Source organism: Rhinoraja longicauda, chromosome 9 (genome assembly GCF_053455715.1).
Source record: "Rhinoraja longicauda isolate Sanriku21f chromosome 9, sRhiLon1.1, whole genome shotgun sequence".
In the NCBI taxonomy this organism is placed as follows: Eukaryota; Metazoa; Chordata; class Chondrichthyes; order Rajiformes; family Arhynchobatidae; genus Rhinoraja; species Rhinoraja longicauda.
In genome coordinates this window covers 40,804,134-40,821,300 of record NC_135961.1, presented here as the reverse complement: position 1 = coordinate 40,821,300, position 17,167 = coordinate 40,804,134, and the positions used below count along the sequence as shown (strand labels likewise).

The window sequence follows — 17,167 nt, the reverse complement described above, 5'->3', positions numbered from 1 at the left end:
CGTAGTACCTGCATCAACCGCTCCTCTGGCAGCTCATTCCACATACTCACCACCCTCTGTGTGAAAAGGTTGCCCCTCAGGTTCCCCTCTCACCTTAAACCTCTGGTTCTCAAATCCCCCACTCTGGGCAAGACTGTTCATACATCCTATCTAATCCCCTCATGACAGCTCGTTCCCCATGTCTCCAATCCTCTGAGTGTTAAATGTGCCCTTCAGATTCCTATTAAATCTTTCCCTTCTTACCTTGAACTGATGCCCTCTAGTTCTTGATTCCCCTACTCTGGGGAAAAATACTCTGAGCATTCACTCTATCCAATCCCCGCATGACTTTATTCACCTCTATAAGATCACTCCTCAGCTTCCTGCACACCGGGAAATAAAGTCCTCGCCTCACAATCGCTCCCTATAGCTCAGGTCTTATCTATCCTCATGACGATACATTAAAATACACTGATGGTTGAAAACACAGAAGCAGCCCATTTACCTAACCACATCAATGCCTGGTTAAATTTACCTGTCCTGCTCCCATATCCTTTCAATTTATACTCCTTCATCCAACTGGACACTCAAATCCCTAGTTTTGACATGGTTTCTGCAAGAGTTCTTTTAGTAGCGGTCTGCATATTGTTCCTTGCTGTTGGCGTCTGTGGTGGATCACCGTGGTACAAGCTGTTTAAGGGCCTGACTGCCTAACTTAATTCATAAATTCTATTTTTTAAACTTCAGAAATCTTTTTTAGTTTGGAGTTTAGTGATACAGCATGAAAACTGGCCCTTTGGCCCAACTTACCCATGCCAACCAATATGCCCCATTTACAACAGTCCCAACTGCCTACGTTTGGCCAATATCCCTCTAGGCCTGCCCTATCCATGTACCTGTCTAAATGTTTCTTAAACGTTGTGAAAGTACCTACCTCAACTGTTCCATATACCTACTCCCTTTGTGTAAAAAAGTTGCTCCTCAGATTCCTATTCCTATGTGCTCATCTCACCGTAAACCTATGTGCCCTAGTTCCCGATTTCCCTTCTCTGGGCATTTAACCTATCTATTCCTCTCATGATCTTATACATTTATCTTTTTGTCTTCTCATCTCTGGCCTTTGTCCAACCATCTGCCTATCCAAATCCCCCTTCCCCACCCTCGTCTGTATCCACCTATCACTTGCCACGATTTGTCCCACCCCAACTCTCTTCCAGCCTTCTCCCTATTACAGTCAATCTGAAGAAGGGTCCCGACCTGAAATGTCACCTATCCACGCTCTCCAAAAATGCTGCCTGTCCCCCCCCCCCAAGTTACTCCAGCTCTGTGTCTTTCTTTTAGATGGAATAAGATGGAAAAATAAGATGGAAAAATAAATCCATATTTGGGAAGCAGGAAACACTGGTATTCAGAGAAACTGGGATGGTCTTGTCCAGTAATCAGAAAGCAATAACATGGAGGTACAAAGAGGAAGTAGCAAAGTAAATGGTACATTTGTCTTCTTTATGAAAGGGATTCAAAAACACGAGCAAATAAATCTTACTACAATTGTGCAGGGCTAGGTCTAGGTCTCCTTGTTGAAGGAAAAGTGTGAAGTATTAAAAAAAGGTATGCCTGAAACGTCACCAGTCCATTCCCTCCACAGATATTGCCTCACCCGCCGAGTTCCTCCTGCATTTTGTGCTTTGCTCAAGGAAGAGTACATTTGCCTTGCGGAGGGCGCTCTTTCGACTGACTTGTGCATTTAGCAGTGTGGGAAGTATTGTTCCCTACAGAGGGGGTGAGTAGCAATATCTATATTCACAAGGGTTTAGAAAGCAGCATTTTTTTAAAGGGTTTGATAGGATAGAATTGAGTCCTGTGGTATTTAGTTGTAGATTTCTCGGTCTTAGAATGAGGTGGTGAGCCATTTAGGAAGGAATGAGGGGGATCTGTCAATCAGTGGAAACTGCTCAGAACACAAAGTGCTGGAGGAACTCAGCGGGTCAGGTACCATCTGTGGAGAAAATGGACATACAATGCTCAGGTCTGGAGTCTGAAGAAGGGTCCTGATCCGAAAGGTCATCTATCCATTCTCTCCACAGATGCTGCCTGACCCTCTGAGTTCCACCAGTACTCTGTATTTCACTCAAGATTCCAGCATCTGCAGTGTCTTGCATCTCCAAAGCTGATCATACGGTGAGTACGTTGAAGACATCAATAGTTCATAATGAAAGCATCTTTCTATCTATCTATATCCCCCCTCGACGAGGAATGGGCCCAACCTGGTCTAGTATACTACTAAAACTCTCGGCTTGTTTGTGTTTATGTGTGTACCATGCCCTCTACACAGCCAAAACGGTACACGATAGCGCCACAATTTTAGGCACAACCTACTCACCATTCCCCCGTGGTGTGAATAAACCCACGTTTGTTACTTTTTAAAACAATTTACCTTATAAACATTAATAAATGCGACCCCCACCCCGGAGGGAGGGGTGAAGGGGATGGGGGAGGGGGGGGGGGGGTTGGGGGAGGGAGGGGGAGGGGGTGAAGGGGATGGGTGAGGGGGAGGAGGGGGTGCTGCAACAATGCAGGAGAGGTTTGGACCCAACGGGTTCACTAGGTCTAGTACGGGAATAAAATGGTAACGTACTGTTGAAGTAGAGCAACAATTATATTATCAAATGGCCAGAGTGGGCACAAACATTCTTAATGCTTATATTCTTGAAGAACAGACTTCTGATAGATGGAGAGTGCTCTTTTCCACGAAAATCACCAAACAAATGCTCAATTCCAGAGTGGTGGGAGAAAAACCCACTCGACATGTTGCAAAAAATGATCATGTATTAAATGCCAATAAGATGGACCACATCTGAAGTTAAACACAAAGTGCTGGAGGAACTCAGAGGGTCAGTCAGCATCTGTGGAGGAAATGGACAGACGATGTTTCGGGTTGGGATGGAGTAAAGGGGAGAAAGCTGGGAGAGAGAGGTGCGGGTAGGACAAACCTTGGTAAGTGAAAGGTGTTTACAGGCGAGGATTAGTCAATGGGTGGAGTTAGTGACAAAAGTGAAAAGGTGACAACAGGAACTGAGATAAGGTGTGTAATGATCCTGATCTGATAAGGGGACTAGAGGTAAAAGAGCCATTAGGAGGCAGTGATCACAACATGATAAGTTTTACTCTGCAAATGGAAAGGCAGAAGGGAAAATCGGAAGTGTCAGTATTACAGTATAGCAAAGGGGATTACAGAGGCATGAGGCGGGAGCTGGCCAAAATTGACTGGAAGGAGGCCCTAGCAGGGAAGACGGTAGAACAGCAATGGCAGGTATTCCTGGGAATAATGCAGAGGTTGCAGGATCAATTTATCCCAAAGAGGCGGAAAGACTCTAAGGGGAGTAAGAGACACCTGTGGCTGACAAGGGAAGTCAAGGACAGCATAAAAATTAAGGAGAGGAAGTATAACATAGCAAAGAAGAGTGGGAAGACAGAGGATTGGGACTCTTTTAAAGAGCAACAAAAGTTAACTAAAAAGGCAATACGGGGAGAAAAGATGAGGTACGAGGGTAAACTAGCCAATATAGGATAGCAAAAGTTTTTTTAGGTACGTGAAGAGGAAAAAAATAGTCAAGGCAAATGTGGGTCCCTTGAAGACAGAAGCAGGGGAATTTATTATGGGGAACAAAGAAATGGCAGACGAGTTAAACCGTTACTTTGGATCTGTCTTCACTGAGGAAGATACACACAATCTCCCAAATGTTCTAGGGGCCGGAGAACCTAGGGTGATGGAGGAACTGAAGGAAATCGACATTAGGCAGGAAATGGTTTTGGGTAGACTGATGGGACTGAAGGCTGATAAACCCCCAGGGCCTGATGGTCTGCATCCCAGGGTACTTAAGGAGGTGGCTCTAGAAATAGTGGAAGCATTGGAGATCATTTTTCAATGTTCTATAGATTCAGGATCAGTTCCTGTGGATTGGAGGATAGCAAATGTTATCCCACTTTTTAAGAAAGGAGGGAGAGAGAAAACGGGTAATTATAGACCAGTTAGTCTGACATCAGTGGTGGGGAAGATGCTGGAGTCAATTATAAAAGACGAAATTGCTGAGCATTTGGATAGCAATAACAGGATCATTCCGAGTCAGCATGGATTTACGAAGGGGAAATCATGCTTGACAAATCTACTGGAATTTTTTGAGGATGTAACTAGGAAAATTGACAGGGGAGAGTCGGTGGATGTGGTGTACCTCGACTTTCAGAAAGCCTTCGACAAGGTCCCACATAGGAGATTAGTGGGCAAAATTAGAGCACATGGTATTGGGGGTAGGGTACTGACATGGATAGAAAATTGGTTGACAGACAGAAAGCAAAGAGTGGGGATAAATGGGTCCCTTTCGGAATGGCAGGCAGTGACCAGTGGGGTACCGCAAGGTTCGGTGCTGGGACCCCAGCTATTTACGATATACATTAATGACTTAGATGAAGGGATTAAAAGTACCATTAGCAAATTTGCAGATGATACTAAGCTGGGGGGTAGTGTGAATTGTGAGGAAGATGCAATAAGGCTGCAGGGTGACTTGGACAGGTTGTGTGAGTGGGCGGATACATGGCAGATGCAGTTTAATGTAGATAAGTGTGAGGTTATTCACTTTGGAAGTAAGAATAGAAAGGCAGATTATTATCTGAATGGTGTCAAGTTAGGAAGAGGGGATGTTCAACGAGATCTGGGTGTCCTAGTGCATCAGTCACTGAAAGGAAGCATGCAGGTACAGCAGGCAGTGAAGAAAGCCAATGGAATGTTGGCCTTCGTAACAAGAGGAGTTGAGTATAGGAGCAAAGAGGTCCTTCTACAGTTGTACCGGGCCCTGGTGAGACCGCAACTGGAGTACTGTGTGCAGTTTTAGTCTCCAAATTTGAGGAAGGATATTCTTGCTATTGAGGGCGTGCAGCGTAGGTTCACTAGGTTAATTCCCGGAATGGTGGGACTGTCGTATGTTGAAAGGCTGGAGCAATTAGGCTTGTATACACTGGAATTTAGAAGGATGAGGGGGGATCTTATTGAAACATATAAGATAATTAGGGGATTGGACACATTAGAGGCAGGAAACATGTTCCCAATGTTGGGGGAGTCCAGAACAAGGGGCCACAGTTTAAGAATAAGGGGTAGGCCATTTAGAACGGAGATGAGGAAGAACATTTTCAGTCAGAGAGTGGTGAAGGTGTGGAATTCTCTGCCTCAGAAGGCAGTGGAGGCCAGTTCGTTGGATGCTTTCAAGAGAGAGCTGGATAGAGCTCTTAAGGATAGCGGAGTGAGGGGGTATGGGGAGAAGGCAGGAACGGGGTACTGATTGAGAGTGATCAGCCATAATCGCATTGAATGGCGGTGCTGGCTCGAAGGGCTGAATGGCCTACTCTTGCACCTATTGTCTATTGTCTATTGAATGAAATGTAAAGATGGTGGGAGGGATATGGGTGGAGGGGGAACAAAGAAAAAAAAGGGGAAATATGAAACAAGGGGAGGTGAGTGTGTGGAGGAGAGGAAGGAGGAGGAGAGGAAGGAGGAGGAGTGAAATGTGGAAGGGGATGGGGGAGGGGGAGATGAAGGACTCAGAGATGGGAGATGAAGTTACCTGTTTGGCTTTAAATTGTTTACAAAGTCTTTGGTTTTCCCGATATACATTTTCCACTCTCCAGGTGTATTTCTTCAGCTGCCTCTTCTTCAGATGTACATAACTCTCCGTCTCCATTACCACAGCCTCGGGTTCTGCCTCCTGCAATTTGTCATCTTCTGCCTCCTGTCCAGAACTGTCCCTCTCTGCAAGTGAAACAGGTTAGCAAGGTCGGGTAGACAGCCGCTGCTCAATGCCAGCAGGCATGACAAGAACGAGAAACACTCGAGAATGAGAACAAGACAGTACTCCTGCCTCCAAATTCAAATCCCACCGGGGTGGTTGAGCAAGCATGGCATTGATACCCAGGGAGACTTCTTCCTTCTCCCTTTCCACCCATATTCCTCCCTCTAGCTTTACATTTCACTCTTTAGACTTTAGAGATACAATGCGGAAACAGGCTCTTCGTCCCACCGAGTCCGTGATGACCAACGATCACTCCATGCACTAGCACTATCCTACACATTAGTAAAATTGTAAGTTGTCCCTAAAATCAATTAATCTACAAACCTTTATGTCTTTGGAGTGTGGGAGAAAACCAGAGCACCCAGAGACTAGGAAAGATGTTAAGCTGGAAAATTTATAGAGAAGATTTACAAGGAAGTTGTCAGAACATGAAGGCCTGAGCTAAAGGGAGAGGTTGGGCAGGCTAGGCCTTTATTCCTAGGCGGCAGGAGGATGAGGGATCTTATAGAGGTGTACAAAATCATGAGATGAATAGATCGAGTGAATGTACAGTCTTTTTCCCCCAGAGTAGGGGAATCGAGAACGAGAGGACAGACACAAAATGCTGGAGTAACTCAGCGGGTCAGACAGCATCTCTGGAGAGAAGGAATGGATAACGTTTCGGGTTGAGACTCTTCTTCTGAAGAATTGCTCCAGCAGTTTGTGTCTCCTTCGATTTAAACCAGCATTTGCAGTTTTCTTTCCTAAAGAACTAGAGGGCATCAGTTCAAGGTTAGAGGGGAAACATTTAATAGGGTTCTGAAAGGCATATAGAACGAGCCGCCATGCAATGAGATGGCCAAGCTCCCTTCACTCTACCTATTGTACTTTAGCCTGACTTGACTGTTTTTATGTATAGCATTATCTGATCTGTTTGGATAGCATGCAAAACAAAGCTTTTCACTGTACCTCAGTACATGTGAAAAATAAAAAGTAGTTGAGGCAGGTACAATAACAACATTTAAACGACACTTGGACAGTTACATGTATAGGAAAGGTTTAGAGGGATATGGGCCATACGCAGACAAATGGGACTAGCTTAGATGGGGCATCTTGGTCAGCACGAATGAGTTGGATCAAAGGGCCTGTTTCTGTGCTGTGTGACTCCACAACTTCCTTCAATTACCTCTGGGTTCATTGTCTGCTCTCTCATTATTCAATTTCTATCAAACTAATTCCCTAAAATTCTCTTGCTTATTTTGGCTAGGTCACCACAATAAGATGGTGGTCATTCCACAGAGCAACTTCTCCAAAACTCAGCCCCACCAGCCCTCAAAACACAGCCCGTGCTTTCCTTGGCTCTACATTTAAACAAAAAAGTATTTCTAAAAGCGCCACAAGGATAGTCTATTCACAGAATACCTGGAAGCTGCCGCTCGGGCGGGTGCTCGGAGGGCATCTTCAGATCCTGTTCACCGTTAGTCTGCCGAGGCACGAAGGGAAGCGTGGCAGGGTTGTTGTATTTATGGGAGGTTTCCAGGAGCAGCTCACCCATTCTTGCTTCATCCTCCAGGCACATGATTAGAGTGTGGACCACTGGTTCACTTGTTTCCGTCGCATCCAAGGCCTGCCCATAGAGATACTCGGCGATGTGGAGCCGGCAAGCTTGCGGGACGTTGTCATTGGTGGTGGCAAAGGCCACAAGAGGCGCCTGGTACGGGTATTTATTGGAAGGCGGGAATCGGATTTCAAGTGTGTAGAGGATGGCACTGAGGTCACAGCGCAAGTGGCTGTCGTCTTTCCTTTCATCTCTCCTCGGAGTTTCATGCCTGAAATTGCACCTCAACCCAAAGCAGCACTTGCCCTTGAGGTAATGTTGGCAGATGCCTCTCCCAGCCTTTACACCCGACTCTTCAGTCTCACACTGTCCCACTTTATTTAGTTTCTGCGTCAGATGATTGAGGGGCAACTCAACCGTCCAAATTCGGTTCTGGATCTTTTCGGAGAATTTGCCTTCGTAAATGGAGCGGAGAACGAGGGCTTCCTCTTGCCGACGCTCCTCGCATTCCTCAAGGCCCACGTTCCCAGAGTTGGGAGAGGCCTTGATCCCATCTCCAAATTTTTCCTTGAAGCACTGGAGTAACAAATATTCCAAAGATAATCCTGCATCCCCATCAAACATTTTGAGCGCTGGAATGCAATGATCCGCATGGAAACCATACCTACAGCAGAAATAAGTTGTTATTTTTGCATAATCAAGCGACCTGTCGACAATTTACTCCAATATGTAAAAAGATGTTGATAGACATAAGCTGGAGTAACCCAGTGGGTCAGACAGCATCTCGGCAGAAAAGGAATAGGTGATGTTTCGGGTCGAGACCTTTCTTCAGACTGTGAGTCAGGGGAGAGGGAAAGCTGTTGATGTGCAAACATGGAAGCAGTGGCGCCAGAGACCCGGGTTCAATCCTGACCTCGGGTGCTGCCTGTGTGGAGTTTGCACATTCTCCCTGTCACTGCGTGGGTTTCCTCTGGGTGCTCCAGTTTTCCCCCACGTCCAAAAGATGTGCGGGTTTGTAGGTGAATTGGCTTCTGTAAACTGCCCCGAGAGTGAAAGGAGTGGATGAGAAAGTGGGATATCATATAACCAGTGTGAACGTATGATTGATGGTCGGCGTGTACTTGGTGGGTCCAAGGCATTTTTTCATGCTGCATCTCAAAATTAAACTAAACTTAAATGGATGTCAGATAGGGAGAGAAGAGAAGGGGCGAAATGTAAAACCAGCAGGAGGGATATGGTTGGAAGGGAACCAGGCGGGGGAGGGGGGAAAAAAGAGGGAAATTAAAGAGAAACATGAGAATCTGGGATGGGTGATGAGCATAGGAGGAGGATGACTAAGGTAATGCAAGAAATGTATGCGCACCTGGGTGGGGGAGGGGCAGGGGAAGGAGAGGGTAGGCACAGTATTACTGGAAATTGGAGAATTCAATGTTCATATTGATGGGCTGTATGCCATTCTCAAATTGGCTTCAAAAGTTGCAGCATTTAATTATCTAATTTTTAAAAAAATATATAAAGCAGCCGACAAACAATAGGATCATGGCAGTAGGAAAGGTGCAGGATAAAGTTTGCGCGTGGACTTGAACTCCATCTGAACGGAGGTGGTAAACTGCAGTCTTAGACTCCACTTCCACACAAAAGGCAAAACTCCTTATTGTACTCAACAATTACAAGTAAACAGGATACGTCCTAAATGAGTAAAGTGCAGCACATTTTGGGACTTTGGCCAAACTGGGGGCAAGACATTGCCTTCGATCTGGCCTCCGTCCCAAAACATTGTGTGTGCGATCATCAATCTCGTTTGACACCTCTGCCAGGAAGGGAATAAGTGCAAGACATGCAAGCAAAACAGGATAAACATACAATGACACAAAGTGCTGGAGTAACTCAGCGAGTCAAGCAGCATCTCTGCAGAATATGGATAGGTGATGTTTCAGGTCGAGACCCTTCTTCAGTCTCGCCCCAAAATGTCACCTATTCCATGTGTCGGAAAAAACTGCAGATGCCGGTTTATACCGAAGATGGATACCAAGTGCTAGAGTAACTCGGCGGGTCGGGAAGCATCTCTGTTCTCCAGAGATGCTGCCTGACCCGCTGAGTTACTCCAGCACTTGGTGTCTTTTGGTGTATTAACCAGCACCTGCAGTTCCTTGTTTTACAGGATAAACAGAATAGTATAGAACAGGAACAGGTCCTTCAGCCCCACACTGTCTATGCTGAACACAAGATATCAATTAGAGTCAGTTCATACTTTGGAGTTAAGTTATATGGCTAAGTACATGTCAGGAACAGGGTTGAGGCTGCACTGACCCTACACTTAGAGTTCAAAACACAGGAACAGGTTATTTGCCTCATCAAGTCTATTACTGTGGAGATAGACATAAAATGCTGGTGTAACTCAGTGGGACGGGCAGCATCTATTATTGTGTTCATGTTCCAAGGTAGACACAAAATTCTGGAGTAACTCAGTGGGTCAGGCAGCATCTCGGGAGAGAAGGAATGGGTGACGTTTCGGGTCGAGACTCTTCTTCAGACTGATGTCAGGGGAGGGGGCAGGACAAAGATAGGATGTAGGAGGAGACAGGTAGACTAGTGGGAAAACTGGGAAGGGGAGGAGGGGATAGAGAGGGAAAGCAGGGACTACCTGAAGTTAGAGAAGTCAATGTTCATACTGCTGGGTGTAAACTACCCAAGCTAAATATGAGGTGCTGCTCCTCCAATTTGCGCTGGGCCTCACTCTGACAATGGAGGCCCAGGACAGAAAGGTCAGATTGGGAACGGGAGGGGGAGTTGAAGTGCTGAGCCACCGGGAGATCAGGTTGGTTAAGACGGACTGAGCGAAGGTGTTAAGCAAAATGATCGCCGAGCCTGCGCTTGGTCTCACCAATGTAGAGAAGTTGACATCTGGAACAGCGGATACAATAGATGAGGTTGGAGGAGGTGCAGATGAACCTCTGCCTCACCTGGAAAAATTGTTTGGGTCCTTGGATGGAGTCAAAGGGGGAGGTAAAGGTACAGGTGTTGCATCTGTGATTGCAGGGGAAAGTATCTGGGGAGGGAGTGGTTTGGGTGGGAAGGGACGAGTGAACCAGGGAGTTACGGAGGGAACGGTTTCTGCGGAAGGCAGAAAGGGTGGAGATGGGAAGATGTGGCCAGTAGTGGGATCCTGTTGGCGGTGGTGGAAATGTTGGAGGATAATTTGTTGTATGCGACGGCTGATGGGGTGGAAGGTGAGGACAAGGGGGACTCAATCCTTGTTATGAATAGGGGAGGGGTAGCAAGAGGCGCAGGTGGCACAGCGGTAGAGTTGCTGCCTTACAGTGCTGGCAGCGCCGGAGACCCGGGTTCGATCCTGACTACGGGTGCTGTCTGCATGGAGTTTGTACATTCTCCCCGTGACCTGCGTGGGTTTTCTCCGAGATCTTCGGTTTCCTCCCACAATCCAAAGACTTACAGGTTTGTAGGTTAATTGGCTTGGTAAATGTAAAAAATGTCCCTAGTGGGTATAGGATAGTGTTAATGTGCGGGGATTGCTGGTCGGCACGGACTCGGTGGGCCGAAGGGCCTGTTTACGCGCTGTATCTCTAAACAGCAGAGCTGCGGGATATTGAGGAGACCCTAGTAAGAGCCTCATCTACAATGGAAGAGGGGAACCCCCGTTTCCTAAAGAATGAGGACATCTCTGATGCCCTGGTATGGAACACCTCATCCTGGATGCAGATGCGGCCTAGGAATTGGGAGTAGGGGATAGAGTTTTTACAGGAAACAGGGTGGGAAGTAGTGTAGTCAAGATAGCTGTGGGAGTCAGTTGGTTTGTAGTAGATGTCAGTCACTTGTCTGTCTCCTGTGTTGGAGATGGTGAGATCCAGAAACTGTAGGGAGATGTCGGAGATGGTCCAAGTATATTTAAGAGCAGGATGGAAATTAGTGGTGAAATTGATGAAGTCAGTGAGTTCTGCATGGGTACAAGAGGTAGCACCAATGCAGTTGTCAATGTATCGGAGGTAGAGTTCGGGGATAGGGCCAGTGTTACTGAGTTACTCCAGCATTTGCAGTTTTTTTTCCTACACGTGTTCATGTTCCACATAAGTTTCCATCTATATTGATATAGCTTTTATCTATTTGGGTCAGGACACTTTCCTATCAAATATCCCGTTGTAAAATATCTCCTTTCGTTTAGTTTAGTTTAGAGATACAGCGCAGAAACAGGCCCTTCAGCCCACCGAGTCCGCAGTGACCAGCGATCCCCGCATATCAACACTAACCTACACGCACTGGCGACAATTTTTACATTTACCAAACCAATTTACCTACAAACCTGTACGTCTTTGTAGTGTGGGAGGAAACTGAAGATCTCGGAGAATCCCACGCAGGTCACGGGGAGAATGTATAAAATCTGTACCCGTAGTCCAGATTGTGCCCGGATCTCCGGCGCTGCAAGCGCTGTAAGGCAGCAACTCTACCGTTGCGCCACTGTGCTGCCCAATCTTGAACTTTTCAAAGACTTGGACGTTGCAAATGTATCCGGAAAGTGGCGACTCTCTGCTTGCTGTTCCAGAATAGGATCTACTGTACTCATGTATGGTATGATTTGATTGGATAGCACACAGAACAAGCGTTTCATTGGTATCTCTGCACATGACAATAAATTAACCAAACCATGAGGTAGGTTGGAAGATCAAGACTACACCCTAGCTAATGGTAGGACTGTTCAGTAATCTGATTGCAGTGAGGAACAAGCTGTGGTATGTGCTTTCAAAATCTCTAACAAGGACTTAAAAAAATAATTCCAACGAACCTAGTTAGCTTCCAAACTGCAAATGGAGAGATCTCTGGCTGCTTCAATGTGGTCTGCTGTTCCACAGGAAAATAGACAGGTGAGCTGCATTCAGCCACTGCCAAACCCTCTTCTCTCGTGGACCAGTACTGATCGTCGTGTCTGTAATCCAGGTCATCCAGTTCTTCATTCAGCTCGTAGTCTTCCTCACTCTCCTCGTTTCTGCAAAGTGAAAGGGGAGAACAATTAGTTTTCAATTAGAGTCATACAGCACGGAAACAGGCCCTGCAGCCCAACTTGTCCAGGCCCAGATAGAGTGGATGTGGAGGGGATATTTCCAGTAGTGGGAGAGTCTGGGACCAGAGGGCACATCCTCAGAATAAAAGGACATAACTTTACAATGGAGATGAGGAGGAATTTCTTTAGAAGGCAGGAGAATAGGGCTGGAGGGAAAAATTGATCAGCCATGATTGAATGGTGGAGTAGACTCAATAGACCGAATGGCATAATTCTCCTCCTCTGCCTTATGTTCAATGTCAACCAAGATGCCTCATCTAAACTAGTCCCATTACCCTGCGAAAAAGACGCAAAGAACGTGTGAACTAGTGTTTGATTGCCAGCGTAGACCCAGTGGGCCAAAGGGCCTGTTTCCATTCTGTATTTTAAAACTAAACCACAAGAACTGTGTTTAAACAAGCCAGAATCTAAGCCTTACCATCAAAACACACCACTAGAGTATTAGAAAAAACTAAAATGAATGAAATTAGGTATTGATTCAACATAAAGCAAAAGTGAAAGAAAACAACTGGCGAGCTTACTCAGCAGCTGCCTCTTTTTCTTTAACTCGTAGCTCTTGGAGAAGCCGTTTAACTTCATTCTGGTTTTCAGCAGACATGTTGATGGTCTGCAGAGGTACATGGGGTTCAGACTTGGCTTTGGACACGCCTCCCCTTTGGCCATCCTGGTTTGACCTGCTGAAAGAAGATACCAAAGTGTCACAAGAATTACTGAAATGCAGCACGCACAACCTCCCTGTTCCCCATTCAATATCTATGCTGGAGAGGATAATTTTTTTTCAAATAGGTGAATATCCAAATCAGTGTTCAGTGTTGAGATTAATGCAAGGCACTTTGGCCCACAATGCATGTGCTTGAGGAATCTACAAGTCACTATTTGCATTAAGAAACAGCATGACATCGATTCTATGAGCTTAAGTTGCAGATACTATATCAGTTTATTTATGTAACTGTGCCCAGCAGCGATGGGCAGGGCAGAGGAAATGGTGTGGAAAGTAAACTGCTCATCACCTATAGCACAAAAATGTGCAAAATGAATCCACATTTTATAGCAAGCTGAATTTTCTTTTCTCAAGTTAGATTCATACAGCACAGAAACAGGTCGTTCCACCTGCCTGTGTTTGGCCCATATCCCTCTGAAGGTTTCCTATCTTTGTACCTGTCCAAACATGTTTTAAATTTTGATATTGTCTGTTCAGTCAATAGGCAATAGACAATAGGTGCAGGAGTAGGCCATTCAGCCCTTCGAGCCAGCACCGCCATTCAATGCGATCACTCTCAATCAGTACCCCGTTCCTGCCTTCTCCCCATACCCCCTCACTCCGCTATCCTTAAGAGCTCTATCCAGCTCTCTCTTGAAAGCATCCAACGAACTGGCCTCCACTGCCTTCTGAGGCAGAGAATTCCACACCTTCACCACTCTCTGACTGAAAAAGTTCTTCCTCATCTCCGTTCTACATGGCCTACCCCTTATTCTTAAACTGTGGCCCCTTGTTCTGGACTCTCCCAACATTGGGAACATGTTTCCTGCCTCTAATGTGTCCAATCCCCTAATTATCTTATATGTTTCAATAAGATCCCCCCTCATCCTTCTAAATTCCAGTGTATACAAGCCTAATTGCTCCAGCCTTTCAACATACGACAGTCCCACCATTCCGGGAATTAACCTAGTGAACCTACGCTGCACGCCCTCAATAGCAAGAATATCCTTCCTCAAATTTGGAGACCAAAACTGCACACAGTACTCCAGGTGCGGTCTCACCAGGGCCCGGTACAACTGTAGAAGGACCTCTTTGCTCCTATACTCAACTCCTCTTGTTATGAAGGCCAACATTCCATTGGCTTTCTTCACTGCCTGCTGTACCTGCATGCTTCCTTTGGGCTGGAGTTCCAGAGCCCCGGCCGCAGTCAATGGACAATAAAGCATGACCAAATCAAGACGACATCTGATGCGGCCAACAAACCAGTGGAAATGCTTCCTCTGCCTCTCTCAAATAAAGCAATATTTATTTTCCTCTCGTGCCATTCATACAAGGGAACCATTTTTTTACCAAAACCTTTTCAGCACCGGAAACCCAGATTTGATTCTAACCTCAGGTGTTGTCTGTGTGGAGTTCGCACATTCACTCCATTTCCTCCCACATCCCAAAGACGTTTGTAGGTTAATCGACCTCTGTAAATTGCCCCTGGTGTGATGGGAGTGGATGAGAAAGTGGGATAACATAGAACTAGTGTGAATGGGTGGTCGGCATGGACTCGGTGGGCCAAATGGCCTTTTTGCATGATGTATCTTTTAATCAATCAATAATGTTGTGATCATATTTCTAAAAATTAGAGGTAATTTTCTTTTATTTTACAGGGGTTTTCTCTCTAAAATGGATCAGTCAGATGAATTTCTCACAGGCCTTTTGAAATACATTTTTTTGACAGCTGCTAGAAACGGCCCAATTATTCCTTGGGTTAAATTATTTGCGATTCCCCCTTCCTTTGTCAATCTTCAATAATGCTTTCACACTTCACTACAAATAGGATTACAGTGCCCTCCAAAATGTTTGGGACAGACTGATCATTTATTTATTTGCCTCTGTTCTTCTCAATTTGAGATTTGTAATAGAAAAAAAATCACATGTGGTGCACATTGTCAGATTTTATTAAAGGGCATTTTGTATACATTTTGGTTTCACCATGTAGAAATTACAGCTGTGTTTATACATAGTCCTCCCATTTCAGGGTTTCATAATGTTTGGGACACATGGCTTCACAGACTCAACTAAGCAAACGGAAGTACTTGTTGAAGTAAATTTGCACATTAATTGATAATCAGCCCAAAAAGGTGGTAATTGGCTTTTCTGCTGTGTTTTATATTTTAACCCCGTCTTAATTAATTATTATAGTTATATAATCTTGAACTTAAATTTAATATTTACTCATTACAGTTCCACCACTGATTTTCTGGCACTCTTGGCTCCAGAGCTTGACTGGTTTATCCAGCTGGCTAAGGAAGTCTGCTATGGGGATAGATGTGCTGCTCCAGCTGGGATGGAGTTCCAGAGCCCCGGCCGCAGGTTGCAAATTCAACCCACCGATCGGCCATGGAAGTCCCGATGAGGTCGTGATTGGCTGCCTTGCCCAGCCCAGGTGCCACATTTTCGGGGAGACTTTCAGGGCGGGAGGGGATTTCTCACGGATTCCCTAGCGACATCTAGCGGCTGAATTGACAAATTGCAATTACCGACTGTTTCGCGGAAAAATGTGAGGCAAAATCGGAATGGCGGAAATGAAATAAGAAAGCGGAAACTTTCCGCCATATTCGGAAGGATTGGGAGGGGTGACGTGTGGATTTGTCAATGACCACTGTCCGCAGAAGACTTCATGAACAGAAATACAGAGGCTACACTGCAAGATGTAAACCACTGGTTAGCTGCAAAAATAGGATGGCCAGGTTACACTTTGCCAAGAAGTACTTAAAAGAGCAACCACAGTTCCGGAAAAAAGTCTTGTGGACAGATGAGACGAAGATTAACTTATATCAGAGTAATGGCAAGAGCAAAGTATGGAGGAGAGAAGGAACTGCCCAAGATCCAAAGCATGCCACCTCATCTGTGAAACACGGTGATGGGGTTGTTATGGTCTGGGTATGTACGTCTTCTGAAGGAACTGTTTCACTTATCTTCATTGATGATACAACTGCTGATGGTAGTAGCATAATGAATTCTAAAGTGTATAGACACATTCTATCTGCTCAAGTTCAAACAAATGCCTCGAAACATTGGCCGGCGGTTCATTCTGCAGCAAGACGATGAGCCCAAACAAACTGCTAAAGCAACAAACGAGTTTTTTCAAAGCTAAAAAATGGTCAATTCTTGAGTGGCCAAGTCAATCACCCAATCAGAACCCAATTGAGCATGCCTTTTATATGCTGAAGAGAAAACTGAAGGGGACTAGTCCCCCAAACCAGCATAAGCTAAAGATGACTGCAATACAGGCCTGGCAGAGCATCACCAGAGAAGACACCCAGCAACTGGTGTTGTCCAGGAATCGTAGACTTCAAGCAGTCATTGCATGCATAGGATATGCAACAAAATATTAAACATGACTACTTTCATTTACATGACATTGCTGTGTCCCAAACAATATGGTGCCCTGAAATGGGGGGACTATGTATAAACCCTGCTGTAATTTCTACATGGTGAAACCAAAATGTATAAAAATGGCCTTTATTAAAATCTGACAATGTGCACTTTAACCACATGTGATTTTTTCTATTACAAATCTCAAATTGTGGAGCAAATAAATAAATGATAGGTCTTTGTCCCAAACTTTATGGAGGGCACTGTAAATGGATTAATAGATCAGGGAGTCACGATTCAATCATGGCAACCAAATCTTCATGTAATTAAAGCCTAGCTTTGCAGAGAGTTTGTGGATGTGGCCCAGTCCATCACACAGACCAGACTTCCCACCACGGACTCCATCTATATATCACACTGCCTAGAAAAAGCAGCCAACATAATCAAGGACCTTTTTCACCTCTGTCATTCCCTTTCCTCCCATCAGGCAAAGCACACAAAAGCTTCTTGCCCTCTGTTACCAGACAACTGAACAGCCCTCCTATTAGTTAGGGTACAGTCCCAATCTTTCAAACTACCTCGTCATGGACATGGGACTTTTTCTCAGTAACTATAACTCTACAATGCCAAGAAACTATATTCTCTTTGCACTACCTGTTGTATATGTAAAT

The 17,167-nt window shown here is 45.3% G+C and overlaps 1 protein-coding gene across 3 annotated transcripts in view; it reads right to left on the bottom strand.

Annotated features, from left to right (window-relative positions):
- Positions 1 to 17,167, bottom strand: part of dhx57 (DEAH (Asp-Glu-Ala-Asp/His) box polypeptide 57) — a 55,427-nt gene that overhangs the window by 32,689 nt on the left and 5,571 nt on the right. For 2 of the 3 annotated variants that reach the window (XM_078405273.1, XM_078405275.1), the window contains 4 exons: positions 12,949 to 13,104; positions 12,152 to 12,352; positions 7,218 to 8,017; positions 5,592 to 5,776 (listed from right to left, as the gene is read on the bottom strand). In XM_078405273.1, coding sequence (XP_078261399.1) covers positions 5,592 to 5,776; positions 7,218 to 8,017; positions 12,152 to 12,352; positions 12,949 to 13,104 — 1,342 coding nt within the window. The remainder of the gene's footprint in view (positions 1 to 5,591; positions 5,777 to 7,217; positions 8,018 to 12,151; positions 12,353 to 12,948; positions 13,105 to 17,167) is intronic. The other variant, XM_078405274.1, reaches the window with a different exon arrangement.